This window comes from Tachysurus vachellii, chromosome 18, assembly GCF_030014155.1.
Source record: "Tachysurus vachellii isolate PV-2020 chromosome 18, HZAU_Pvac_v1, whole genome shotgun sequence".
NCBI lineage: Eukaryota > Metazoa > Chordata > Actinopteri > Siluriformes > Bagridae > Tachysurus > Tachysurus vachellii.
The window spans coordinates 6,387,986-6,415,599 of record NC_083477.1 but is presented as its reverse complement, the minus strand read 5'-3'; the positions used below and the strand labels follow the sequence as shown (position 1 = coordinate 6,415,599).

Sequence of the window (27,614 nt, the reverse complement as noted above, 5' to 3'; positions counted from 1 at the left end):
TAAAAGGATTTCAAAAGCAAACATTTCTTTTTACATTTATGCAAATATTTATGTAATATTTGTAAGCTGAATAATCAAAATCCAGAGTTATTTAACATTAAGGAGTAGTTGCATTTATTTTACATTACATTTAGTTGTATTTAGCTGTATTTATACTGCCTCAAAGTTACATCTGGCCCTTTGAAGGCAACCATTATGCTGATGTGGCCCTCGGTAAAAATGAGTTTGACCCCCTGCACTGGAGGGTGTGATTATAAATATACTGTCTGACAAATGTTGTATTCATGCAAAAGATCACATGGATTTCACATCTCCTCTATAGTATAGCAGAGTCCAACTTATAGCAGAGACGACGATCTGAGCTGGTACAATTTCTGGATGCCTCGGGATGGGTAGAAAGAGACTCATTTAGACTGATGTAATCATTTGGTTTAATCCAAGCTTCAGTAAGGCAGAGTGCAGTAAGGCTATTTTCTGAGATGATTTCATTTACAATAAATGCTTTGGGTGCAAGTGATCTAATATTCAGAAACCCGAACTTTAGGAACTGTTTTTGTTTGTTTCTTTGGCATTTTTCTGGTCTAATTATGGTAAGATTATTTTGACAACTTCTCATGCATTTACTTTTTGATCTCACTACTTGGGGAACAGACACAGTTTCAATAGGATGAGCTGTAATAATAATAATAATAACAACAATAATAATAACAAGTATAATAATAATAATAAATATTGTTTATTTATATCAATAAATATGTCATTTGTCATATAAATGTAATTTATATTTATTTGTAGTTTATGCCAATATTGTAATTTATAGGACCAAACTCTGGACACCCAGCATGGTAGAGTGTAGCAGATATACATCAGGCTTAGCAGAGATTTTATATTTAGATATTTTTACATGAAAGTTTATTTATTGATTATCAGCCCTACACTTGGTCAGATTTTTGTCTCATCCCATAAGTGGCTTTAAGGTGTATTACAAATTGCACTAGTGTTCACACACATGATGCATTCAGAGCTCAGCAGTTAAGGCTCCAGCAGTGCTTGTGTGTCTCTACTGTTATAGACGGTATAATGGTATAATCCGTTACAGAATAATGGTATGGAATAATCGCTTGATCAGCAGCGGGTCTATGCCAATTTCTTTCCGCAAATGGACAGGAAGTGGTAAAAAAATAAATAAAAATCAAGAGCATGAAGGAATAAAATAATAAAGTAGGGCACACACAACCGGTTTTGAATCATTTATTATGCTTAAAAAACAAACTACATACCCAGCCTTTTCCCCCCCTCTGTATACATGATTTTCATTCAACTCCTTAAATCATACATCATTTAAAGCCCATGCCTGACATATAGTAAAGGGAGACAGAAAAAAGAGAATAAGCTAATACATACAATATGTACAGAGCAGAGCATAAAGAATCAATATGCATTTATATCTGCATACAATGAAAGGAGAAAGTGCTTGAATGCATAACAAAGACTTTGATTATATTTTACAGCAAATTACAAAACCTATACACACAAACCTCCATTCTTGATAAATACAGCCCTCATAGAGAGATGTAAAAATGTATGGTTATAAGAACAAGGGTTGGTACTTAGTTCAGACAGCATATGAATTGAGAACATCAGCTTCTCTAGCTGAGCTTAAAGAAGATCCAACCTCTTGTTGCAAAACAAACATTAACTTCACATTTGTTGGTTTATATTGTGGGTGTATTCTATCATTTAATTCTGGCATTAAGTGTTTTTGCTTTGCATCAGTTTAGAACAGGCCCAAGTGAGAAGCCAGAGAGGTGATAAAGACGGCACAGAGCACCACAAATGCTGTGTTAAGACCAAAATGTGTTCAAATCATAGGTTCATGCAGACATTTGATGGCTGCAGATCATACGTTTGTGCACATTTCACAGTCAGCCACTGTTGCACAACAGTTCTATGCCATAGACAAACAGCTCAGCCAAGATTTGTAACACTGGACCAATATGACTATAGTTGTCAGAAAAAGGCCATGTCCATCAGATGTTAATACACTAGTTGACTGACATGGCAAAGGTACACAAAGTAAAATGATAAAAAAAATTAAAGTTTTAAAAGCTGATCTTAAATATGGATTAATACAAAATGGCATCTCAAAGGACAGCAGAAAAGTCAATATTATGATAGAAATAAAGATGGAATATACAGTACAAGGTCTTTGACAGAGGAACCAACAATCTTATCAAGAAGATCCTAGAAGTAGCGATAAAGACTATGTTCTTAACAAAAAAACAAAACAAAACCCTAGCGTATGCTGGTGAATGAGACGGCTCTATGCTAACAGGATAAATGGTAAACTGCACCTTCTACACTGCTCTTTTACCACGCAGAGACAATAGCATGCCTACTTGTATTCTATTATGGACTAATCCAGCAGAAATGTTTGTAAATTCACAGGTGTGAACTTTGACATGATAAATTTGATGCAAAACAAAATAACAGCATACGGCTTTTTTTTTGTGTTTTGTTTGTTTGGTCTGAAGACTGCATTTTCTGGGAAAGCAAAACGCATAGCTTTCACATGTCATAAATTGCTGTCGCAAGCAGAATCAAAGTGCAGTTCGTGTATCGTCCATTCCATTCGTATCCGTTGTGAAATTTTATTTCTGCAAAACGATCATTAAGATCCTGAATATTCAGCTTCCACCCACTTTTACTTTTCAACAGTAAGAAAAAAAAAAAATCAGTGTAGAGATATTTTCCAGAAATGGCAGTGACCATGTCGATATGGTGGGCTCAACAAATTTAATCGACCTGGTCAATGCCATACCTTCGATGTCGTCATCTACTTATCCCTTCTTTCAGGTAAAAACTAATGAACTAAAAAGATACACATAAAACTCAGCATATAGGTCTAAAAAAAATAGACTAACTAAAAAACAAATACAATGCTGTTTTCTATAAATTCATAGTCCAGTGGGCAATCTCAGAAAACATTTTGTCTTTTTAATATCAAACCAGATCTGGATTGAACAGATGACGCATTGACTTATCTCAGCCAAACGGTAGACGTTGGCACCTCTGTTGCTTTAAAGACACCTTACATACCATTATATTGTGACATAGCTGTGTAACATACATTAACACAATCCTTCCAATTATCTCAAATATTGCAATTTTAAGAAATAATTAAATGCATCATACAGTACTAGATTCAGCACATCAGTGCTATGCTGATGAAACCTGCTGCCAAACTGATCGTCGCTTTTGCAGACTTGGATAGCGAATGACATGTTTAAATGGAACATCAATTTATAACTGATAACTAAACCCAACTATCCATCTGGGCATCCATTTTACTCATTCTACTTGTTTGGATATAAGCTATATTGAAGTACAGGTAGACAATGGCACAGTGCTGAAGGTTATAGGTAAAGAGAATACTGAGATTTTATATAAAGAGCTCATGTAGGGTGGAAAAGTGTGACTATTTTTTTTGTTCTGAAACCCTGATAAGAGACAGCAGGGACAGAGCTGAAACATTCAGCACGATGCTATAAAACAGAAATACACCTGACTGGTTAGTCATGTTGCATCAGACTGCATGTGCGTGTATCTTTTACATGTTCTGTACAAAATTAAATGTGATTAGAACAGTCCTGCTAAGATTAAAATCAAAGTAGTATCCTTAATCTGGAGAGACTTAATAAATCAGATACATTAACATCTTAAAGACATTTTTTTAAAGGTTACTCTCAGGTTACTGTAGGAGTCTGAAACTGAAACAACCCGACAACGGTTTAAATGTAAGAGTGTATGTATGTGCATGTGAGTGTGTGTGTTTGCCTCAGGTCCAGCGGCAGCGTTTCCTCTGGCAGGCCTCGGGGTCAGAAGCGCAGCCGTCTGATTCGCTGCCTGAAGACGGCCCGACCGGTGTGTGCGTGTTCGAGTTTGTGTGCGAGTGGTCTAAGCTTAGCACCCAGCCAAGTTTGGAATGTAGTAGGTGCCTTAGTCCTGGTGGGAGGGGCAACACTCTGAGGGCGTCGGCTCCTGAGGGGAGGAGCGTACGCAGGCGCCAGCAGCAGAGGTACTGGAGTGAGGTGGGGGCGGAAACAGAGCGGATCACCTTCATGCTGCTTTTGGCAGCTGTGGAACATGCCATGGGATATACACGCTTGTTCTGCAGCTCTGTAGCAGCTACACCTATACGTGTGCAAACACATGAAAATGGCATAAAACAGACATAAGGCATATATAAGATTAAACTCATCCTTATTTCATTCTGTTTCCTTTGAATTGTAATATGTAGCATTCAACAAGTTTGCAGATATAATAAACATTCATTACCCATTTCATTAAAAAAAAGCTTTTCTTTGTGCCCACCACTTGCTGTAAATAAATAAAGAATCAAATTTCACAATCCTTTCTTTTATAATAAACCGGTCATCACCTTCTGTTGTGTTTAAAGTAAGCTAACTTCTGGGCCATTAAAAAAAAGCTTCATTTTAAAAGCCTAAAATATCTGAATATATTTTTTAAAACTTAAAAATAAATTAAAAATAAGAGTCTTGACTTGACTTTAATACCGAACTACGATAAATGAATAATTTCAAGCTTGAAATGAATAAACAAACAAGGTCAAAATCACAAAACCATAAATTCTCTACAGTATTTTTTTTTAACATTATATAGTTAATCAATTCAATTTTATTTATAAAGCACATTTAAAATCAGCCTGAGCTGACCAAAGTGCTGTAGAGTTAAAAGAAAAACAAATATAAAAGAAAACGTACAAATGACCAACAATTAAAAGCACAGGAAACGAGGTGTGTTTTTAACATGGATTTAAATTCAGCAAAGGTAAAAGCTGTTCTGACTGGCGGTGGCAAGCTATTCCACAGCTTAGGGCCCGCTACTGTGAAAACTCGGTCTCCCCTTCGTTGCAGACAAGATCGTGGTACCAGCAAAAGATAACCATTTAAGATCTAAGTGATCTCGAAGGATTGTACATAATCAAATCAGATTATTGAGAGCTTTGTAAACGAATAACAGAATCTTGGAGTCTATACGGTATCGGACTGTGGCAGCCAGTGCAAAGAATGTAAGATTGGTGTAATATGGTCTCGTTTACGGCTACCTGTGAGTAGACGGGCTGCCGCATTTTGGACCATTTGAAGACGAGAGATGGAAGAGAGAGGTAAACCAGAGTACAAAGAATTACAGTAGTCGAGTCGAGTTGAGATAAAAGCATAGATAACTGTTTCAAAACTTTTCCTGCTTAAGAAAATACAGGTCTAGGAGCACATTTATATTTTACAAATTGCACTTTTAAGCTAGTCACTGTACTGTATAGTAACGGCAACAAACATGATGAGTTTAAAAAGGGAATTTGACAGAGCCACATAAAAACAGAAAACAGGGGAAAAAAGACAGGCTGGATCTCCCCTCCATTTCTGTCTTTCTTGCACCTACTTCTAATAGCTTTTCTGTGGCCAACCCAACTGCAGCCCAATGTCATGATGTTAACATTATTAGTGACATGTAAAGTGCCTCTTACCGATGCATTTGCGGTTTTTAAAGAAGGTGAGCGTTCCATGCCAGGTGTCCAAGTGAACACCTATGATAGATCCCTGACCAAACCGTGAGGAGAAGCTCACTTTGTCACCGTTATGATGTAACAATCCTAGAGACCAACACAATTAGTTACAGATTACTGTATACTTCTTTAGAATAGAATACTTCTTTGTTGTTTACATGAAAGCCTTTACGTACATAGAATGACATAAGTCAAATAATTGCTGTCAAGCATTATGATTCGCATATTATATTAATAGGATTACATATTATAAACAGGAATCACATTTTAATCCATGGCATCAAGGACAAATAGGACTATGTGTAAATGTTTAAACTCCATATACATGAAACAAGCAAGTCTGGATCAACACACTTTTTTGTATTGGTAATTTGCAAATTCTTTTAATTGTGTGGTAATTTTGAAAAAATAAAGAAAAAAGCCAAGGCCAAGGCTTTTTTTTTGCAGTGCATTTATATAATTGTATTGTATTTACCTGTATATGACAAGCCCCAGCTGTCTTCATCTTTTCCCAGTAAACTGCAGAACTTATGCCGGTATTTATCCAGATTGACATCTGATGTGCCAATTCCTACCATCTACAAAAAATGGACAGAATATTTATTACCACTACACAGGTGAATTACTGACTTAAAAACATTGGCCAATAACTGGAGCTAAATTCTGTTCTGTGTTTGCCATAAACATCAAAAATATTTACATAAAACAGGTAGCATTGTTAACCAAACCTCATAGCAGGCAGATAGGGAAAAAAATATTTTACCACAAAAGCTCTAATGTACATTGGTGGAAAAGAGATTTGTGTGAAGCAACAATTTTTTACCGCAGTCCTGACCATTTGTTTTCTACTGACTCACATGACTGAAACTCATGAATTCACACGACAAAATTCATCCAGACAAAGCTGTCGCAATGTGAAAGTAGGAGCTTTCAGATCCTGTGTCCTTTCCTCTTCTGTGATTTGGCTTTTCTGCTACACGATTTTATTGCTTTTGCTCTGACTTCACCTTTAGCTCAAAGATGTCTTCTGTACTGCTGTTACAAGGGGCCAAAATCATAATTTATATAAAGCACATTCACAAGCACAAAACTAAACTCGCCATGTCTGTTCCGTAGACCGGAGAGGTCATTTTGATCTCCCAGAAGTGCTGTCCCTCTGAGAGCTCCTTGGAGCCGCGGATAGCCGCCGTGCCGCAGCTGTACTCTGAGTGGAAGCTCACCTTCCTGTTCTCGCAGCTCAGCAGAGTGGCTGCTGACCGACTGCCCTCGTCCCACACCCAGTCAAACTCTACCACACAAATACACAAAGAATGCTCAATCATTCAGAGAGTTCCTTTTGTTTTTTTTTTTGTTTTTTTTTTAAATAAATGCTATTTAACAGCTAAGCAAAGGGAAGGTAGAAAATCAAATAAATAAATAAATAAATAAATAAATAAATAAATAAATAGGGGAGAAAGGAGCATAATGAAAATAAATCTGCGCGCAAATACCCTGGTCATCTTCACCACAGTGGCAGTCTCGCAGCCGTGCGTAACTGCGTAGACGTGGGTCATAACTCGATTCCATCTCCAAATCACAGCCACAGTACGACTCCCCGGTCACTGGCACAGCACTTGGCACTGAAGGTACAATGCCAGGATACTCTGCCTCGGAATCTGAGTCACTGTACTAAACATAAATCAGAATCAGAATCAGAAAGCGCTTTATTGCCAGGTCTGTTTTAACATGCAAGGAAACTGTTTTAGTGACAGAAGCTCCACAGTGTAATAGAATGACATACAATATATACAATTTGTATGTACTAATGTACAAGTGTGAAATGTGCAATATAAATATAAACAGTGTGTGTTTTAAGTAAATAGTGTGTGAGAATAGTGTTGTGTGTTCCGCGTATGTTAAGTGTTCATCAGATGGATTGCCTGAGGGAAGAAACTGTTCCTGTGTCTGGTCGTTCTGGTGCTCAGGGCTCTGTAGCGTCAACCAGATGGCAACAGTTCAAAGAGGGAGTGTGCTGGATGTGAAGGGTCCAGAGTGATTGTCTTTGCCCTTTTGCTCACTCTGGAGAAGTACAGGTCTTGGAGAGTGGGGAATGTTGTGCCAGTGGTTCGCTCAGCAGTCCGGACTACCTGGAGTCTTCTGTAGTCTTCTGAGGACAGATTTGGTAGCTGAGCTGAACCAAACAGTAATTGAGGTGTGGAGGATGGAGTCAATTATGGCAGTGTAGAACTGTTTCAGCAGATCCTGTGGCAGGTTGAACTTCCTCAGCTGGCGAAGGATGTACAACCTCTGCTGAGCCTTTTTCACAATGGAGTCTATGTGAATGTCCCACTTCAGGTCCTGGGAGATTGTGGTTCCCAGGAATCTGAATGACTCCACTGCTGTAACAATGCTGTCCATGATGGTGAGTGGGGGGAGAGCAGGTGGGTTTCTCCTGAAGTCCACGATCATCTCCACTGTCTTGAGCGTGTTCAGCTCCAGGTTGTTGAGACTGCACCAGACAGCCAGCCGTTCAACCTCCAATCTGTAGGCAGGTGCAGTCCTTTGTGTACAGGGAGAAGAGCAGTGGGGAGAGGACACAACCCTGAGGGGCGCCAGTGCTGATGGTGCGGCTGCTGGTGCTGGATTTGAGTTTTCCCAGTCGCACTAGCTGCTGTCTGTGTCAGAAATCTGGTGATCCACTGACAGACAGAGGAGGGCACAGAGAGCTGGGTTAATTTGGGCTGAAGGAGTGATGGGATGATGGTATTAAAGGCAGAGCTGAAGTCCACAAACAGGATCCTCACATAAGTCCCTGGTCTGTCCAGATGCTGCAGAACATAATGCAGTCCCTTATTGACAATCATCTGCATCTGTTTGCTCTGTAGGCAAACTGCAGAGGGTCCAGTGATGTCCTTCAGATAAGCCAAAACCAGTCTTTCAAATGATTTCATGACCACAGACGTTAGAGCCACAGGTCTGTAGTCATTAAGTCCGGTAATTTTGGGTTTTGGGGCGGGGATGATAGTGGAGCTTTTGAAGCATGTGAGGACTTCACACAGCTCCAGTGATCTGTTGAAAATCCGTGTGAAGATGGGGACCAGTTGATCAGCACAGGTTTTCAGACAGGTTGGTGAAACGTTAGATAGAGAGCGGAGATTCACCAGACGGATGCTAGGCAGTGGTGTTCTTAAACCGCGCTCTCCGAGCTTCACGAGCGCGCCAGCGCGCTTCCCCCGTCTGCGCGTCCTGAAGCGCTTACACAGCGCAGCTACTCCGCCAACTACAATATTCAGCGAAACGTCTGAATGATCAAAAACTGGTAAAAGATCTTGTGGTGTGTACTGCCGAATGTTCAGCAGTTCATCCCTGGTGAAACTGATCGAATTTTCCTGACACAGAACAGGAAAAACTAACAAAAACAGAGCAAACACTGAGGAGCTAAGCACTGAGGCTGCCATCCGCGGCACCATCTTGTTAGCTACAGTACATCACGTGTGACAATTTAAATCTTCTTTAAACATAATTGTGCCAATATACCTATTAGCATGAGGATTTCAGCATGATGCTAAACATGAAATTAGCCTTCTTAGACACTATGCACCATTATTTCCAAAACCTCTGTAAGATTCTAAAATAATGCTGCATAGCTTTTGCACTCCTGATTTCCTGTTTAATTAATAAGCGTCAATCACATCTAAATCTGTTTCAGTTTACCTGCCCCTGCTAGCTTTTGACAACGTTCAGCTTATCGTAGCCAGCTCTGCCGCATACACTGACCTGTAGGCGGTCACAACCCCATTCATCGCTCTCCGAGGGCAGCACCAACGTCTTTGCATCAGCATCCCGCCGAATTCCGCTCCACACACTGCGCCACACTCGACTGTTTCGGCTGCGCCTGGACATGCCACACCTGTGTCCAAATCAAGTGAAGGCCATCAAAAATCATTAAAAATCATCCTGAATCATTAGCTACCTGCTCACATGCTTCTACTAATATTTGACCCACAGTTCAATTATCCAGACTTAAACCAACTTAGAGAAAAAAAAATGGTTTTCATTAAACGCCTGTCTGTGACCATGTCAAACCAGCGATGAAAGACTACAGATTTTACCCTAGGATTCTAGAGATCTTAACAGGTTATCAAAATTTGTTTCAAACGACCAAATTGTGGCCAAAATCACGGCCAAGCTGGGTTTTACTTAGGTTTACCTTCTGTGCCTAAATCTTACATTTACATTGTTGCATGGCTGAACAGGAGATAACATTGGGCCTTGTAACATTGTAATGAACAGAACATGAAATTTAAAATCTCTAAAACAATCTCTGTTAGGTTAAAATTTTAAAATATAAACCTTTATAAAAAAGACCTTGTTAGCAGCAGGATTGAAACCATGGTCATCAACTTTGTCGTCAGAATTGGCAACCTTTTGGACACCTTTACTGACTTTAGATGAAAAAAGAGCCTAGCAACACATTTAGATCAAATGTTAATGATTGTCTACAACCCAATACAGGTGTCCAGCTCACTTCTGGTTATACGAGTCGAGTGAGCTGGTTCACTCGACTCACCGGCAGTGTGTAAAACCTGATCGAGCTTTTCTTTCACAAGACAGTGCTCCCAAAAACCAATCACTGATCACCACTGTTTGTCCAAGCCTTGCACTTCCTTCTTGTATAACCTCATATCTTGGTTTTGTATATGTGTGTGTGTGTGTGTGTGTGTATATGTGTGTGTGTGTGTGTGTGTGAGAGAGAGAGGGAGTAATAAAACCAAATTATTCCTTCTGTAATCATTTTTCCCCAATGTCTCCTTCACAACTACTTTTTGTCTGCATTCTCGATAGAAAGTATAGTATCTTAAAAATACACAAAGGTTTGTGGTGCCGTGACCAAAGACGACAACTTTCTATAAGAACTAAATGATAATGCATTTATTCTGATAAACGTAATATGTAAAAAAAAATAAAATAAATCATATTCTGAAATAACTTCATCTGCCATTCCAAGGGTCTTTGGGGGGGGAAATCTTCAATCTCTGTGTCTCCTAATGTAATTTGATATGCATGATAAAACCTAGCAGTATGTAAAGGAGTCCATTACGTCACCGGGCGACTTTTTAATCGTGGTTTATCTATTTATCTCTAAAAAGAGTTACCGATACCGAGCACACTTCTGCCATACAATACAATCCGATCTGCAAAAGCAAACCAGGTTAAAACAGGGACCTGAAAAACCGGCCATTCAAAAAACGTGTCATCTCGAATCATCAGTCAGTCTCTTAATACTTCATAATCTACATGTATTAAATCACTGATCAGTTATAATCCTTAAAAAAGGTTTAAAACAGAAAAAGCAGCATTAAAGCTCTTCTTCTTCGTTGGCCTGATTAGCTAGCTAGCCTGACGCTAGCTAGCTAAGCTAAAGCTCGTCCAATTTTTCCTCGTTTATTTATTAATGAGTATTATTTTTAGAATTAAGATAAAAAAAAACAGTCAGCGACACGTTGTGCAAGAACCATAAGTACGTGTGTTTATATCCAGTTGGTGGAGAAAACGGTTAGGAGATAACGGCTAATTCATTTAGCAAAGGTTAGCACATGCTAGCAGTCTGCGGTCTGTGTAGCAGCACACAGCGCTATCAGGGTTATTTACCAGCTTTGCAGATGCCCGCGGGAATCCTGCTGTTTTTTTCGTTATCGTTACAACTCCGTGCGATTAAGAATGATTCAATTTTACGAGAAATATCTTACTAGCTGTGTCGCTCTTATGACCTACTTTGAGCACGCAGACGTAAACAATACGGCACCGAGTTCCGCCCATTTTCCGCCAATGACTGACGTCCAATCAGGGGATTGGGGCGGGACTTAGAATCAGAAGGAGCTTTATTGCTATAATATATTAATATATACATATATAACATATCTGTCACTTCCAATACACAGAGACTACAACAACACATATGTAAACACAAATAGACAAAATAAATCGAAAAATAAATAAATTGTATGCACAGTTGTGCTATAGATTATAGAATAAATTAGAGTAGAATAGCATTAGATGCAGGGATAGAGTACTAGGATGGAGGTGATAACAAATAAATATAAGGTTCCTGCACATTGTTATTGGGTGATGGAGGGAACTATGAACTGTTCATGAAGTAGATTAACTGTTCTTGTGCCTGGTTGTGCTGGTGTTTGGGGCTCTGTAGCTGGTAAAGGTTCAAAAAGTGGATGACACGGATGTGAGGGATCTACAGTGATTTTATGAGCCATTTTCCTCACTCTGGATATATACAGGTCGTGAAGGGTGGGCAGGGGAACAGCAATAATCCTTTCAGAAATCCTTTCCAGCCTCTTCTTTTATTGGATAGGTTTTAATACGATTCATTTTAATCATTTTAATTCATTTTACTTCACTTTAATTCATTTTAATGTCGCACTGATCTGTATCTGTGGTTTGATACTAAGTAAGGGTCTACTATTGATCCTCTATGGCTCTGTGGGGAATATATGTAAATGAAAATGTAAATGCTAAAAATATATGTCATGCTGCACTGACGTTTTATTTTACAGTTAAATCTGGAATTGGATATGAATCTATGAGTGTTATGGTCAGTTGTCCACACACTTTTGTCCATATATGTTTATCTAATTCTAATCTTGGTCTTGGTGCTCATAAGATGGCAAAACCGTTAATTTCACATACCAGGACATCATGAAAATCTAGGAGAATCTTGTCTCCTCAAGAATGGGAGCTCAAATGTAAAGAGATATGCCCCACCCTGTAAGAGGAGAATAATGCCTGATACATGATCTTGTTTGACTTGTTTAGAACCTACATGTGCTCTAGGCAGGTTTGTGGTTGCACTTAATTTATCTTCAGGTAAAATTCAGGTAAATCTATATTGATCTGCCACATGAATTACAGTGCCTTGCAAAAGTATTCATACCCACTGAACCTTTTCACATTTTGACATGTTACAACCACAAACTAAACTATTTTATTAGGATTTTATGTGATAGACCAACACAAAGTGGCACATAATTGTGAAGTGGAAGGAAAATGATTAATGGTGTCAAAATGTTTTTTTTTACAAATAAAAAAAATATCTGAAAAGTGTGGCATGCATTTGTGTTCAGCCCCATTGAGTCAATACTTTGTAGAACCACCTTTCGCTGCAATTACAGCTGCAAGCCTTTTGGGGTATGTCTCTACCAGCTTTGCACATCTAGAGAGTGAAATTTTTGCCCATTCTTCTTTGCAAAATAGCTCAAAAAGTGAGATCGGATGGCGAGCGTCCGATTTTCAAGTCTTGCCACAGATCCTCAATTGGATTTAGGTCTGGACTTTTCACTGGGTCATTCTAACACATGAATATGCTTTTATCTAAACCACTCCATTGTAGCGCTGGCTGTATGTTTAGGGTCATTGTCTTGCTGGAAGGTGAACCTCCATCCCAGTCTCAAGTTTTTTGCAGACTCTAAAAGGTTTTCATCTAAGATTGACCTGTATTTGGCTCCATCCATCTTCAAATCAACTCTGACCAGCTTCCCTGTTACTGCTAAAGAAAAGCATCCCACAACATGATGCTGCCACCACCATGTTTCACGGTGGGGATGGTGTGTTCAGGATGATGTGCAGTTTTAGGTTTCCACCACACATAACGTTTTGAAAAAAAATTTGGACACCAATAAAATACATTATTCTTTGTGGTTGTAACATGTCAAAATGTGGATAAGTTCAGTGGTTATGAATACTTTTGTACAGCACTGTATACTGAAAATACGTGCTATACTCTGGCACTAAGATTTAGTATTTATCCAATGTTGGCACATTAGAACAAAATTACACCTTGAATATTCTTTTGTCCAGTATCTCCTCTGCTAAGATTAAAATGAATAAATCAAATGCTATCAAATGTACATATTTCTAGACAATTTCACCAATTTCAAGATTGAAATAATCTCATTGTATCGCTTTCTAATTTTAAGATTTTATTTCAAGAAAGAAAGCAAACTTATCTGCCAAGAAATTAAGAAAATATATAGCTTGAAATGTGTAAAAACATAGGCAATAATAGGCTGAATAATATTTGATTTCATCATAAGTAATATTACATTTCAGTAACATTGCATAACAGTGTCTAAGGCACAGGATCCCAATCCTGGTCCACCCATGTTACACTCGTTGTTTTGTTTGCTTTGCTTTCACATATCTTATCCATCTAATCAGCTAATTAATAGCACCTTCTGAGTTAAAGTTAGTGTGGGGAGCTCCAGGACCAGAGTTGGTAATCTTGGTTTAGGGCACATTTTCTTTGAGGTCTCTGGTTTACAGAAGTATTCCTTGAATATCAGTGGTAACTCTGATTAAGATGTTGGATTATTGCTTGCAAGGTCATGAGCTTAAATCCTAACACAGCCAAGCTGCACTAACCCTCAACTGATAGATACATGTAAGTTTCTCTGGATGGATGCCAAATGCTATAAATGCTTCAGATTTACCTGCTGCATCTCATAAGCTAGAGGTTCTGGACTCTGTGAGAAAAGCTTACATTTGGTGCCCCCTCAATCCAACAGTTACATTTTCCATGATTTTGGTCCACAGTGGTAGCATAGCACCATTATTTAATACTGTTTGTTATACAGAAATACATTTGAATAAAACAGCAACTGTGGGTTAATTTATTTATTGTAAATGTTTTACTGTCCACTTTATGCCATTCTATAGTTTTCCATTAAAATTTTTTTTACCCTTTTGACCACCTATAAGGAAGTTTTGGAATGATGTGTTAAACAGAGCTCTCCTCCACTATCAGAACAGAAGCTGTGAGAATATCTTCTGGAAAAAATGATGTCCATTCTTCTGGTGGAGTGTTAGAGAATCTACACAACACAGTTAAATGTTTGTGGATAACGGAAAAATAAACACACACGTGAACATCCCATTCCAGGTTTAGTCTTTCCACTTGATATATTATCGTGGCTGTCAGGCACTGATGTTGGCTGAGGAGTCTTGGGGGAGTCAGTGTTCCAGTTTATACCAAAGGTGTTCATTGGGGTTTAGGTCATGGCTCTGTGCAAAGCACTCAAGTTTTTTCCACTTTAACTTAGCAAACCATGACTTCATAGAGCTTGCTTTGTGCATAATCATGCAGGAACATATTTGGGCCACTATGTTCCAGTGTTAGGGAAGTGGTATTGTCAAACCACATGCGGGTGTGATGGCCAGATGTCCACAAACCTTTGGCCAAATATTTTGTAAAAGCTGGAGATTGAAACTGTTCTGCCAGCTCCAGTTCCACAACATCTAAGATAGCTTCTTGTTTATCGCTTTCTCTTTCACTTGTGTAGACCACACCTTTGACTAAATTATATACTGTGGAACTGGAAAAGTAAGGGGAGAACGTAAGTCATTAAGCCTGGATTACAAACTCGATAAAAAGCTATTGTAATAATGGGGGTGCCGTATAGTGTAATAGTTCAGTGGAGAAGCACAGAAACTCTGACATATGGTAATCGATGTACTATATGTGCTATGCGTCTCATCCAGCGTTTGGCACAGCATGAATAATGTTAAAATGTAAAGCTGTGTGTGGTAGATTCAGCAGTATTAACCATAAGATTGATAACACCTCCTCACATTCCACTGCACCAAAATACTTTTTGTGTTCAAGTAATAACTGAAAAAATACCGTAACACATGCATGAAGATGTGCAAGTAGTGAATGCAAACCAAAACCAGACAGAGAGGGAAGTTGAGGAAGTTTTATTTGGAAACAGGACGGGCTGGGCTGGTGTGCGCCCATCAATGCAACCAGAAACAGTAGTAGCTACAGGTATAACGCTACACATTGTTCAAAGAATGTCACCTTAGAATTAAAACATACACATTCACACAAACATATGCGTGCATACACTCACAGATGGCACGCTCTGTAAATTTCCACACCAATAACTTTGATACAGACAACAAAATTTGCATGGTAACCGATGATTACATCCAGAGGAACTCCAAGCACAAATTACCCACAGTGCAATTCACCTACCTATACAGATATATATATTTCTGATACATGTATTTATATATAGAGATCACTGGGATTTCAATAAAGACTTTCAATTAAACAGTTTCATGAACATTTCAAAATCTTCATAAATAATCAGTGAAAAATGCACTTTTTCTTTTTTCTTTTTTACAATTAAGTCCTTATCTTAGTATTAATCAGCAAATGGTCCCAAAATAGAAAAAAAAATAAGATGATTTGTTCGTCATACAAGAGGGGAAAATAAAAATGCAGACAAACAAGTGTAGCAGTAAAGTTAGGGGCAGCAGTCTAAACACCAACAGGACAAATTCACAAGCTACACAGCGCATTTACAAGGAGACGCACGTCAGGCTACTATAATACACACAGAGAGGAGAGCTCTCTCATACATTTAATTGCCCACCAAGCACAAACACACGCACACACACTTACATACACACAAACACACTCCCCTCTCTTCTGTTCATGTGGTGTAATTAATTGTCGTTTCATTAAGTGGATGTTAAGAGTTGGTATTTGTGTGTGTTTGTGTGTGTAGTGGGTGGGTATTTGTATCACTATATTTATAAATTATTATTATTAATGCTGTTTACTTGGTGGAGAGGATAAGGGCAACAATAAGCCCATAAAGCCCCAGAACCTCAGCAAAGATCAGGATAAGGATCATGCCAACGAACAGACGAGGCTGCTGGGCCGTGCCTCGAACTCCTGCATCTCCTACGATCCCGATGGCAAAGCCAGCAGCAAGGCCACTCAGACCCACACTCAGCCCAGCACCCAGGTAAAGAAAACTCCTGCATATAGATAGAAATATGATTTAACTGTTTAATTGCTCACTTCAATCAAGAGGTACAACATTCCTAGCAGTGTCCCACCAATAACAGAATAATGTGTCATGACATTTTTATGCCATTTTACAACTTGAAAAAAATGTCACATTACATCCAGCAACTTGGGCATTAACAATTATGTCCTGTTACATTGAGATCTGAAGATAACATTGAGATTAAATCCAATTAAAATGAATTCATTCTCACAGGAAATTAAGCCAAATTGCTAAACCTGCCAATTAATTTCTGTCTTTTAGCTTGACTTTCACTCAGTTCAAAACAAAAATAAGATGTGCATCCTAGTCATGTTCTCATCGCACCCATATTCAGTACTAAATAACTGTTATGGTTATATGGACTTACATGGTTGTGAGGTTCTAATGATCAATCTCAATAATACGCATATAAAAAAGGACAGAAAATGAGCACGCATTCGTGCGAACGACTTACCTGAAGAGAGGGAGATTGTCTGTAATGTTGTTAGCAATGAGTACAGCCACCACCAAGCCGTAGATGGCAATGATACCTGCCATGACCACGGGAATGATGGACTTCATGATGAGCTCCGGCCTCATCACCGACATAGCAGCGATGCCTGTGCCGCTCTTGGCTGTGCCGTAAGCAGCACCGAGCGCTAAAGACAGTGAATGGGGGGAAAAAAAAAAATTTCATTTCATATTAGTGAGGCAACTAATCTTGTAATCAGACGACGAGGCAGAAACAGGGTTTATTGCTTGCATTGTACATACATGACTTAAAATAAGTGTGTGTGAGGGAGTTTTCTTGCTGAATCAGAACTAAGACCAGTCGACCCAAAAATAATCATTGTAGATGTAACACCCAGATGTAAAATATCCATCCCTGCACTTTATTATTATTATTTTTTAAAATCTATTCTATAGAGCTGCATTAAAAAAGGTACAAGAAATCAAGGTCAGGAGGAAGTATGAGGCAGTGGGCATCTTTTGCACCAGCAGTCACGTGTCAAAACTAGGTACTTCCTCCCGGTAGAGGAAGCGCAATACAGGCGTTAAATTAGTCATTGACAAAAACCAAGACAAAAACGTGATGCAACGAAATCAATCAAATCTCTGTAGTCTGGGGAGGAGAAAAAACAACAAACAATTCAAAAACACAGGATCTCTGTTGTTATTTAGTCAGAACCGATAACATGTACTTGTAATACTAAATATTACGCTTGAATTATATAATGACAGGTTATAAACAAATAAAATACCGACACACTAAAAGGAAGAGGCTTGAAAACAACCAGCTGAGGAACCAAACTGAGGTTCACTGCGGCTTCGGTGCAATAAAATAAAATGTCCTCGTGCAAAACGCCACAGAGAAGCTAACGAAGCTAACAGCCGTCTGTCAGGGACACAGGTACAGACGGTGTACGTTTACTCGGATAAACACGCTCGTTTCAGGTGGCTAGGAGGATTATTTTTTATTTTTTTACTATTTTGACCGACCTAAATAAATAATTTAAAGGCATCTACGTCAAACGAACGTCACGTAACGTGATGTAAACCGTCAGTTCGGTTCCCTTCCCCCCCTAATAACGAGCCGCATCAGCGCTCCTTCACCTAACGAGTGATATTTAAGCTTAAATTCGATTTAAGATGAAAATAAAAAAGCGTGAATTTAAACGTGATGTGTGAAGGTGAAACGCCGTGGTGTCTTACCGCTGAAGACCATCGCTGCTGAGGCGCCCATCACTGCAAAGAAGGGGGAATACTCGGGATTGTCGGAGGACATCCTTCAGGACACAAACAAACTAGCAGCAGAGAAAAGAAAACGAGCCGAAATGCCCTCAGTCTAAAGCGTTAAAGCTTTCAGGAGTGACCCTAAGAATGTCAAAGGCTCAGAAGATCCGTAGAGTCTAAGAGCAGAGTCACGAATCACCAAAGAACAGCAGATCGCCGGTGGAGAGGAGGAAGAAAATGGCGATCCAGAAGCGGTCACATGACCAACCATGAGCGCACGAACCATTTCCGCTTTTTTTAGGGGAGGTCCGATAAACGCGCAACGTATTTTCCAAGCTTTTGTAATGATTAATCTTGGGACGTGTTACGAATATTTTTCCCCCTCACCTTAAACTATAAGTAGAAGTATAAGATTTTAAACTTGTTTGGAAATCTTAAGGATTTCTGAACGTTTTATGTATCCCCCCGTTTTTTAGATATTTTAGTATGACCCATTGCAGACTTGTCTGAGATGTGTGAACAGATGAGAGAGAGCGAGAGCGCAGAACGTTGCGTTTTTCATTTTTAGGCCTACATGAGAGTTTCAGGTCTGTATAAAACACCACTGTTTACAATGAATAACATTACTGAATGTTATGCCATATTGATGGCATTCACAAACACACACCATCTCTATATTGCCTTGTCAACCTGAAAACATGAAAGGTGGAAGATTTCTCCAGCCCAAGCATCAATATTATGCACTGGGCAATTGCTACATTTGAACCATGTTACTATATATATATATATATATATATATATATATATATATATATATATATATATATATATATATATAAAAAGGACCTTGAAATAAAATAACATTAAAATTAGGCCATGATTTAATGTCACATATGACAGTTTGTATAGGAAGTGAGTTGTGAGCACTGGTCATGTGCTTAGTCTCATGACTTCACATGGAACTTCAGACTTTAGAAAGGGGGAAGTAACCCCTCCTCTCTCTCTCACACACACAGACACACTATATTGTATGGGTCTCATGTAATCACACACACACACACACACACACACACACACACACACACACACACACACACACACACACAAACACGCACTATATTGTATGGGTCTCATGTAACCACACACACAAACACACACTATATTGTATGGGTCTCATGTAACCACACACACACACACAAACACACACTATATTGTATGGGTCTCATGCAACCACACACACACACACACACGATTTTAAACTCTACAATCTCTCAAAATTGTAAAGATATTTTCGTACTTGAGTGTAGAAATGCCATTGTAGTGTAAAGCAAAAGACAGAGCACAAAAGGAAATTTGATTGATACAAGTGTTAGATAAGTTTATTTTACAGACATAAATGAAATTTTGTTGCATAGAAAAAGACATACATTTCATAGTCAGACAGTCCTCATCTGATTGCAGAGCTATTATGAGTTATAGTCTCTGTAAATGTAACACAACATTATGACTTGACAGTATTCATTTACATTTATAAGCCATATGTGTAAAGCTAAGGAACAGATGTTGCAGGAAAGTGAATATTACAGAATTGTGCAATAGAGGTTATTTCATTAATGCAATCAAGGTCAAGTCTTGGGCCAAATGCTGAACTGAATGGAGTTTGCAAACAGCTGTATGTTTGTAAGGTTTTAATGTCTTATTTGCAGTTCAATTTCTTTTACATATCATGGAAGATTTTTTTTGTCATTTCAACTAGCATTATATTTTCAACAAAAAGAAATTCATTGTAATTTCATGTCATTGTTATATATTTGTCATATAATCTCACAAAAATTGTACATAATTTATTAAGTCATAACAGCTTTTTTCTGGTCAGGGTTTTATCAGATGCTAAGCCTATCCTGGGAACTTTACACTTAAGGGTACCGTGAGCACACACACTGACACCAAGTTAATCCACCTACCAGCATGATTTGTGGAAGAAACTGGAAAACCCTGGGAAAAACTCAGATACTAACCTGATCAACCTCATCAGACCTGAGTTGAATTGGGAATCTCTGGACAGTATGTATCAGAGCATCTGAAGTCATCAAGTAGGACCACAGACTCTCCAGGAACTCACTTTTTTCATCTCATCAGGATCATGCCCAGACATTATCAGGAATGCATTCAGATCTCCCCTCCTTGAACCGCCACCTTATTGTGGTGGAGGGGTTTGCGTGCCTGAATGATCCTAGGAGCTATGTTGTCTGGGGCTTTCTGCCCCTGGTAGGGTCTCCCAAGGCAAACAGGTCCTGGGTGACAGGCCAGACCAAGAGCGGTTCAAATATCCCTTATGAGTGATTTAATAACAAGGTCCGTGACGTCGCCCGGTATGGCGCAACCGGGGCCCCACTCTGGAGCCAGGCCCGGGGTTGGGGCTCGCATGCGAGCACCTGGTGGCCGGGTCTTACCCCACGGGGCCCGGCCGAGCTCAGCCCGAAGGAGCAACGTGGGGCCGATCTCCTGTGGGCCCACCACCTGCAGGAGGGACCGTAAGGGGCTGGTGCAATGTGGATTCGGTGGCAGTCGAAGGCGGGGGCCTCGGCGACCCAATCCCCGGACACGGAATCTGGCTCTAGGGACATGGAATGTCACCTCGCTGGGGGGAAAGGAGCCTGAGCTGGTGCGGGAGGTTGAGAGATACCGACTAGAGATAGTTGGGCTTGCCTCCACGCACAGCTTGGGCTCTGGAACCCAACTCCTTGAGAGAGGCTGGACTCTCTACTACTCTGGAGTTGCCCGCGGTGAGAGGCGGCGGGCTGGTGTGGGCTTGCTCATAGCCCCCCAGCTCAGCAACCATGTGTTGGAGTTCACCCCGGTGAACGAGAGGGTCGTTTCCCTGCGCCTGCGGGTTGGGGATAGGTCTCTCACTGTTATTTGTGCTTACGGGCCAAATGGCAGTGTAGAGTACCCGACCTTTTTGACGTCTCTGGAAGGGGTGCTGGAAAGTGCTCCAACCGGGGACTCCATCGTTCTACTGGGGGACTTCAACGCTCATGTGGGCAGCGACAGTGACACCTGGAGGGGCGTGATTGGGAGGAACGGCCCCCCCGACCTGAACCCGAGTGGTGTTCTGTTATTGGACTTCTGTGCTAGTCACAGTTTGTCCATAACGAACACCATGTTCAAGCATAAGGGTGTCCATCGGTACACATGGCACCAGGACACCCTAGGTCGGAGGTTGATGATCGACTTTGTGGTTGTTTCATCTGACCTCCGGCCGTATGTCTTGGACACTCGGGTGAAGAGAGGGGCGGAGCTGTCAACTGATCACCACCTGGTGGTGAGTTGGATCCGATGGCGGGGGAGGAAGTTGGACAGACTTGGCAGACCCAAACGTACTGTGAGGGTCTGCTGGGAACATTTGACAGAGTCTCCAGTCAGAGAGAACTTCAACTCCCACCTCCGGCAGAGCTTCAACCAGATCCCGAGGGAGGTTGGAGACGTTGAGTCCGAGTGGACCATGTTCTCCACCTCCATTGTCGACGCAGCCGCTCGGAGCTGTGGTCGTAAGGTCTCCGGTGCCTGTCGTGGCGGCAATCCCCGAAAACGGTGGTGGACCCCGGAAGTAAGGAATACCATCAAACTGAAGAAGGAGTCCTATCGAGCCTGGTTGGCTCGGGGGACTCCGGAGGCAGCTGATAGGTACCGGAGGGCCAAGCGAGCTTCAGCCCGGGTGGTTGCGGAGGCAAAAACTCGGGTCTGGGAGGAGTTCGGTGAGGCCATGGAGAAGGACTATCGGTTGGCCCGAAGAAATTCTGGCAAACCGTCCGGCGCCTCAGGAGGGGGAAGCAGTGCCCTGCTCACGCTGTTTACAGTGGGAGTGGGAATCTGCTGACTTCGACTGGGGACATCCTCGGACGGTGGAAGGAGTACTTCGAGGTTCTCCTCAACCCCACCGACATGTCTTCCATTGAGGAGGCAGAGGCCGAGGGCTCAGTTGTGGACTCGTCGATCCCCCAAGCTGAGGTCACTGAGGTAGTTGAGAAGCTCCTCGGTGGCAAGGCACCGGGGGTGGATGAGATCCGCCCTGAGTACCTCAAGTCTCTGGATGTTGTGGGGCTGTCTTGGTTGACACGCCTCTGCAACGTCGCATGGAGGCTGGGGACAGTGCCTCTGGACTGGCAGACTGGGGTGGTGGTCCCTCTGTTTAAGAAGGGGGACCGGAGGGTGTGTTCCAACTACAGGGGGATCACACTCCTCAGCCTCCCCGGAAAAGTCTATGTCAGGGTACTGGAGAGGAGAATTCGGCCGATAGTCGAACCTCGGATTCAGGAGGAACAATGCGGGTTTCGTCCCGGTCGTGGAACACTGGACCATCTCTATACCCTCGCCAGGTTGCTGGAGGGTTCATGGGAGTTTGCCCAACCAGTCCACATGTGCTTTGTGGATCTGGAGAAGGCATTTGACTGTGTCTCTCGTGGTGACCTGTGGGGGGTGCTCTGGGAGTATGGGGTCCGGGGCCCTCTGCTAAGGGCTGGAGCAGGAGTTTGGTTCGCATTGCCGGCAGTAAGTCAGACTTGTTCCCGGTGCATGTTGGACTCCGGCAGGGCTGCCCTTTGTCACCGGTCCTGTTCATTATTTATATGGACAGGATTTCTAGGCGCAGTCGGGGGCCGGAGGGAGTCCGGTTTGGGGACCACAGGATTTCGTCTATGCTTTTTGCAGATGATGTTGTCCTGTTGGCTTCCTCAAATCAGGACCTTCAGCGTGCACTGGGACGGTTTGCAGCCGAGTGTGAAGCGGCGGGGATGAGAATCAGCACCTCCAAGTCCGAGGCCATGGTTCTCAACCGGAAAAGGGTGGCTTGCCCCCTTCAGGTTGGTGGAGAGCTCCTGCCTCAAGTGGAAGAGTTTAAGTATCTTGGGGTCTTGTTCACGAGTGAGGGAAGGATGGAGCGGGAGATCGACAGGCGGATCGGTGCATCTTCTGCAGTGATGCGGTCGATATACCGGTCTGTTGTGGTGAAGAAAGAGCTGAGCCGCAAGGCGAAGCTCTCTATTTACCAGTCGATCTATGTTCCTACCCTCACCTATGGTCATGAGCTTTGGGTCATGACCGAAAGGACAAGATCCCGGATACAGGCGGCCAAAATGAGTTTCCTCCGCAGGGTGGCTGGGCGCTCCCTTAGAGACAGGGTGAGGAGCTCGGTCACCCGGGAGGAGCTCAGAGTAGAGCCGCTGCTCCTCCACATCGAGAGGAGTCAGCTAAGGTGGCTCGGGCATCTGTTCCGGATGCCTCCTGGACGCCTCCCTGGGGAGGTGTTCCGGGCATGTCCAACCAGGAGGAGGCCCCGGGGAAGACCTAGGACATGCTGGAGGGACTATGTCTCTGGCCTGGGAACGCCTCGGTATTCCCCCGGAAGAGCTGGAGGAAGTGTCTGGGGAGAGGGAAGTCTGGGCGTCCCTGCTTAGACTGCTGCCCCCGCGACCCGGCCCCGGATAAGCGGTAGAAAATGGATGGATGGGATGGATGCATTCAGATCTGGGGACCATACACACTTCTGGCTTGCATTATGAGTTGGCGTGCTGAGAGTCATGCAAGTTGCATCAATAATTGTAATTTATTTTTCCTTTTTTGATGTGATTTGAATCCAGCCCTCAGTAGCTTGATGATTCTGGTTTATGTTGTGTATATTCTTAATGAGATATATATACACAACGTATATAAGTAAAGATTTTCAACTTGAATATTTCGTTCATCAAGATCAAATTTGGTATTTAAGTGTCCCAATAATTTTTCTGAACAGTGTATAAACATTTTAGTTCAGTTTTAAATTTAGTCTACTTTACTACTGTACATGAGCATCCTAATAACGGGTGCATTTGATATTATAACCGGTAGATGTCGCTGCTCCTCCTATTAAAGCACAGGATTATATACTCATATATCCTGGTGCTCTTCCTACGTGGCAAAGAACGGTACTAAAACCTTTCCTGCTGTGGCTGACAAGTTAAACCCTGTATTTCGTTTCTTTTTTTAACCACTGCCGATAATATACGCGATATCAGTTTTCAGTTGGTCTTCTGCAGATAGTCAAAATGTTCCCGAGTTGAGGGGGCACCCGGATTTGAACCGGGGACCTCTTGATCTGCAGTCAAATGCTCTACCACTGAGCTATACCCCCTGACGACTGTGAGAGTTAGCAGCTGCTTATTCTGCATGAATAATAGCAATAATAATTATCAGTAACTAAATAGCCATTTAATGTCAGCAACTGCTTATTTTGGGTCATGGTGTATCAGGTAGTATGTATGTATGTATGTATGTATGTATGTATGTATGTATGTATGTATGTATGTATGTATGTAAACACAAAAGTGTTTTATTTCCTACATAAATCATCTCTGTTTCATCAGGTGCAAGTGTTTCAGAACTCAATGTCTGTTTCACAAGAAAAAAACTATTCACATTCATGACACACTTTTATTGTTTTCATTTGACTCACTTTTATTTAGTTATAATACACAAAATTATATTACCCCAGGCAATAATCCCTTTAAACAAAGACTTCCCATGATCCCCTCTGTACTGAAATAAAATATGTGTCTGAGTTGAAAATAATCTAATCTAAACTACTGTTGTGTGAATTGTTTATACTGTTGATTACAATATGATGACATATTCCCTGCACACTTATTTTGCTGTATCTTCAGTATTATACCATTCAAAATCTAATAATAAAAGACTAACTAAAAAAAAAGTGAAAATAAGACATTATTAATGAAATTGCAGTATTTCAGTGATTTGTTTGTTTTTTTTACTCCAGGCTACTGTGAAGCTTTTGAACAATATCCATGACTCCATTAGACATAACCATCTTGCTGGTTACAGTGTGTTGTTCTCATTACTACCACTAGATGTCGCGGTAATTCTACATATCATCCAGCTGTAAGTTTATTCTAACAGTTAAAAGAAAATGAAGGTTCCATTTTCTATCTTAGCATCAGTTTTTACACCTCTTCCCCAATGACCAGGTAAATGTGATGCCTTCTATGTGAAAAGGTCATAGACGTCACAGCTGATGATTTCAGTTTTCTCCTGTTTTATAGAACTCAAACTGGGAATAATTTGTTGCTTTTAACTACAAAGATTGTGAGTAGATGGTGGGCAAATTTGTTATATTAATAAATGATATAAAAACTGAATATTTTTCATTGCCTCTTTATTTCAAATAGTGCATTTGTAGTTATTTTCCTGTGGAAGAACAATTGGTAAAAAGTGTTCATATCACATGTCTGGTTGAAGTCATCAAAGGAAGAGAGTAAAATGTGGCCTTGAAGGAATTTAATGCATGTTTGAAATGTCTCCATTTTTTTAAACTTTGTCTAACACAAGCACATAAACAAATTCTTCTCAACTAAGCAATGTGCTCCATTGCAAAAAGTGCAAAATTAGAAAGAAAAACAGATATCATTGTCATACACTTTAAAAAGAAGAACAGCAGGATCTTATAGCACTGTGATGATGATGATGATAGGTTGATAAAGAGACCATCAGTGCGGAAAAATGGGGAGAAAAGTGTATGAATGTTCTGAGCTGTCTTTTTTCCTCTTCCTCTCCCTTTGAAATGACCAGACCATCTCTCCAGTGGCTGAATACCATCATTCGGCCTCCAAGTTTTCTCCTGCAACTGTAATCAGAAAGGTCTTATTGTTGCAGTACAGTCATTATCTTTATCAATAAACAGTTTAACTCAAGGGTCAATAAGTACTCTATCTATCTATCTATCTATCTATCTATCTATCTATCTATCTATCTATCTCATGAATGACAAAGCAGAGTCTGGAATAATTACTGTATAAAATTGTGGAGCAACATCCAAGCCTTTAATTAGGATGAATGTTTTTTTTTTTAATACCGTGTTGAATAATTTTTTCTTTTTAAATAAGTGGATTTAAAAAAATATATTGTACAATGAAAGCAGTGTTATTAAGGACGTAAACGATATTACTGTAATATATTATTGTGCAATACAAAAAAAATTAACCACATATTTATTTTTTTTTTCCTGGACTTTATTATTGGTTCATTTTTAATGCAGTGCTGACCTTTGCAACAGCCTAGTGGTATCTGCCATGTGTAAATGAGTCTCCTAAACCAACCACTGTTGTTGTTGAAAAGCAACTGTGATTTATTACCACAGTGATTTATTAGACAGACAGACAGACAGATAGATATATAGATAGACCACAGAATCGACATGCTCCCAAATATAATCTTAACAGATATTTTAAACATTATGTGGACTTTTAAAACGACTATATTAACGATTAAACGATTAAAAACGACTATATTTGTGCAGTAAATATGAACATGGCCTACTCGTTCCCTGGGAGGCGCAAATCATCCATCACTGTGCTGCATGGATGCTACTGTGGGTGCATCACAGAATGTAGATGATGTAGGAGAGAAAAACGAGCCCGATGATCGCAAAGAACATCAGCATCAAGATGTCCACCATGGTGTCTTCGGCGGAGAAAACGAACACAGTCTTGTCGAGACGCTTGTGGACAAATCCTGGTGATTTCCGGTGTAGTCCGGTACAGAGCATCCCTTTCTGTCATCCCCCTTAATGTGGGCGTCAATGTGCATAAGCTACTCCTACTGATGCTTAAAATGTATAATCATAACGCTAAGGTTATACTTATAATTTGAACAGGTTATGTATAAATATATATGAAGGTAATTAAAACTTATTGTTATTTTTTGAAATATATCTATCCACTCCACTGGCCACCACAGTAAATAGAAATTATAATTAAATATATAATATATATAAAAGTATATATAATCAGTAAATATAACTATATAATAAAAGATGATTAAAATTAAATTCGTAATACTAGTGTTATGTTATCTGTGACCTTTTTTTTTTTTTGTAGATTCCTATATAAAAACATACTGCAATTGTGTATAACTTTTATATCGGATGGAACATACAGTATGTCATTTTCTATGGATGTGTATTTTACCCCCACCTTAGACTGCCACCCCTATAAATTAAATCTTCTCTCTTTACCCCAGATTAAAATGTTCGGCTTTGCCCCGGCTACAAATCCCAGACCCTTACCTTTTTAAATTTACCTTTTTAATAAACCTTTTATATAAATATTAATGAATAAAAATATTTGTATTAATGACAAGTTTTTCAAATATACTGTTGAGAAAAAGTGCATTTGTGACACATTATACACACTACTTTTAATGATTCTGCAAACTGATGATTTAATGGTAGACATCCTCGCTGTAGTAAATAACAATGGCAGACAACATTTTGCTAAACTCCAGAATGCACGCCATCTCTTATTCAAATAGCTCTGTATCAGTAAAGGTTTTATATACAAACACAGTGACCAGACACAAGATCTCGAAAGATTCTTTTAGTTTCCAATACAGAAGGCAGCTCCACACCTCAC

General features: G+C 40.4%; 2 protein-coding genes and 1 non-coding gene across 4 annotated transcripts; all 3 read right to left on the bottom strand.

The window, feature by feature from the left end:
- Positions 1-1,235: 1,235 nt before the first annotated feature.
- On the bottom strand, positions 1,236-11,379 carry spsb3a (splA/ryanodine receptor domain and SOCS box containing 3a). Of its 2 annotated transcripts, none has more exons than XM_060892336.1 (7): positions 11,219-11,379; positions 9,344-9,476; positions 7,078-7,255; positions 6,688-6,875; positions 6,063-6,165; positions 5,549-5,674; positions 1,236-4,194 (listed from the first exon to the last, which is right to left on the bottom strand). In XM_060892336.1, the coding sequence occupies exons 2-7, from the start codon at positions 9,467-9,469 to the stop codon at positions 3,839-3,841; spliced, it is 1,077 nt and encodes a 358-aa protein (XP_060748319.1). In that variant the 5' UTR covers positions 9,470-9,476; positions 11,219-11,379; the 3' UTR covers positions 1,236-3,838. The 2 variants fall into 2 exon arrangements, with proteins under 2 accessions (XP_060748319.1, XP_060748320.1); XM_060892337.1 differs by having other exon boundaries at positions 7,078-7,250.
- Positions 11,380-15,318: 3,939 nt separating this feature from the next.
- atp6v0ca (ATPase H+ transporting V0 subunit ca) lies at positions 15,319-18,412 on the bottom strand. The gene is made up of 3 exons (XM_060892344.1): positions 18,133-18,412; positions 16,895-17,078; positions 15,319-16,408 (listed from the first exon to the last, which is right to left on the bottom strand). The coding sequence occupies exons 1-3, from the start codon at positions 18,203-18,205 to the stop codon at positions 16,204-16,206; spliced, it is 462 nt and encodes a 153-aa protein (XP_060748327.1). The 5' UTR covers positions 18,206-18,412; the 3' UTR covers positions 15,319-16,203.
- Positions 18,413-24,250: 5,838 nt separating this feature from the next.
- On the bottom strand, positions 24,251-24,322 carry trnac-gca (transfer RNA cysteine (anticodon GCA)). Its single transcript has one exon. It is a non-coding gene; the product is annotated as a tRNA-Cys (tRNA).
- Positions 24,323-27,614: the final 3,292 nt, after the last annotated feature.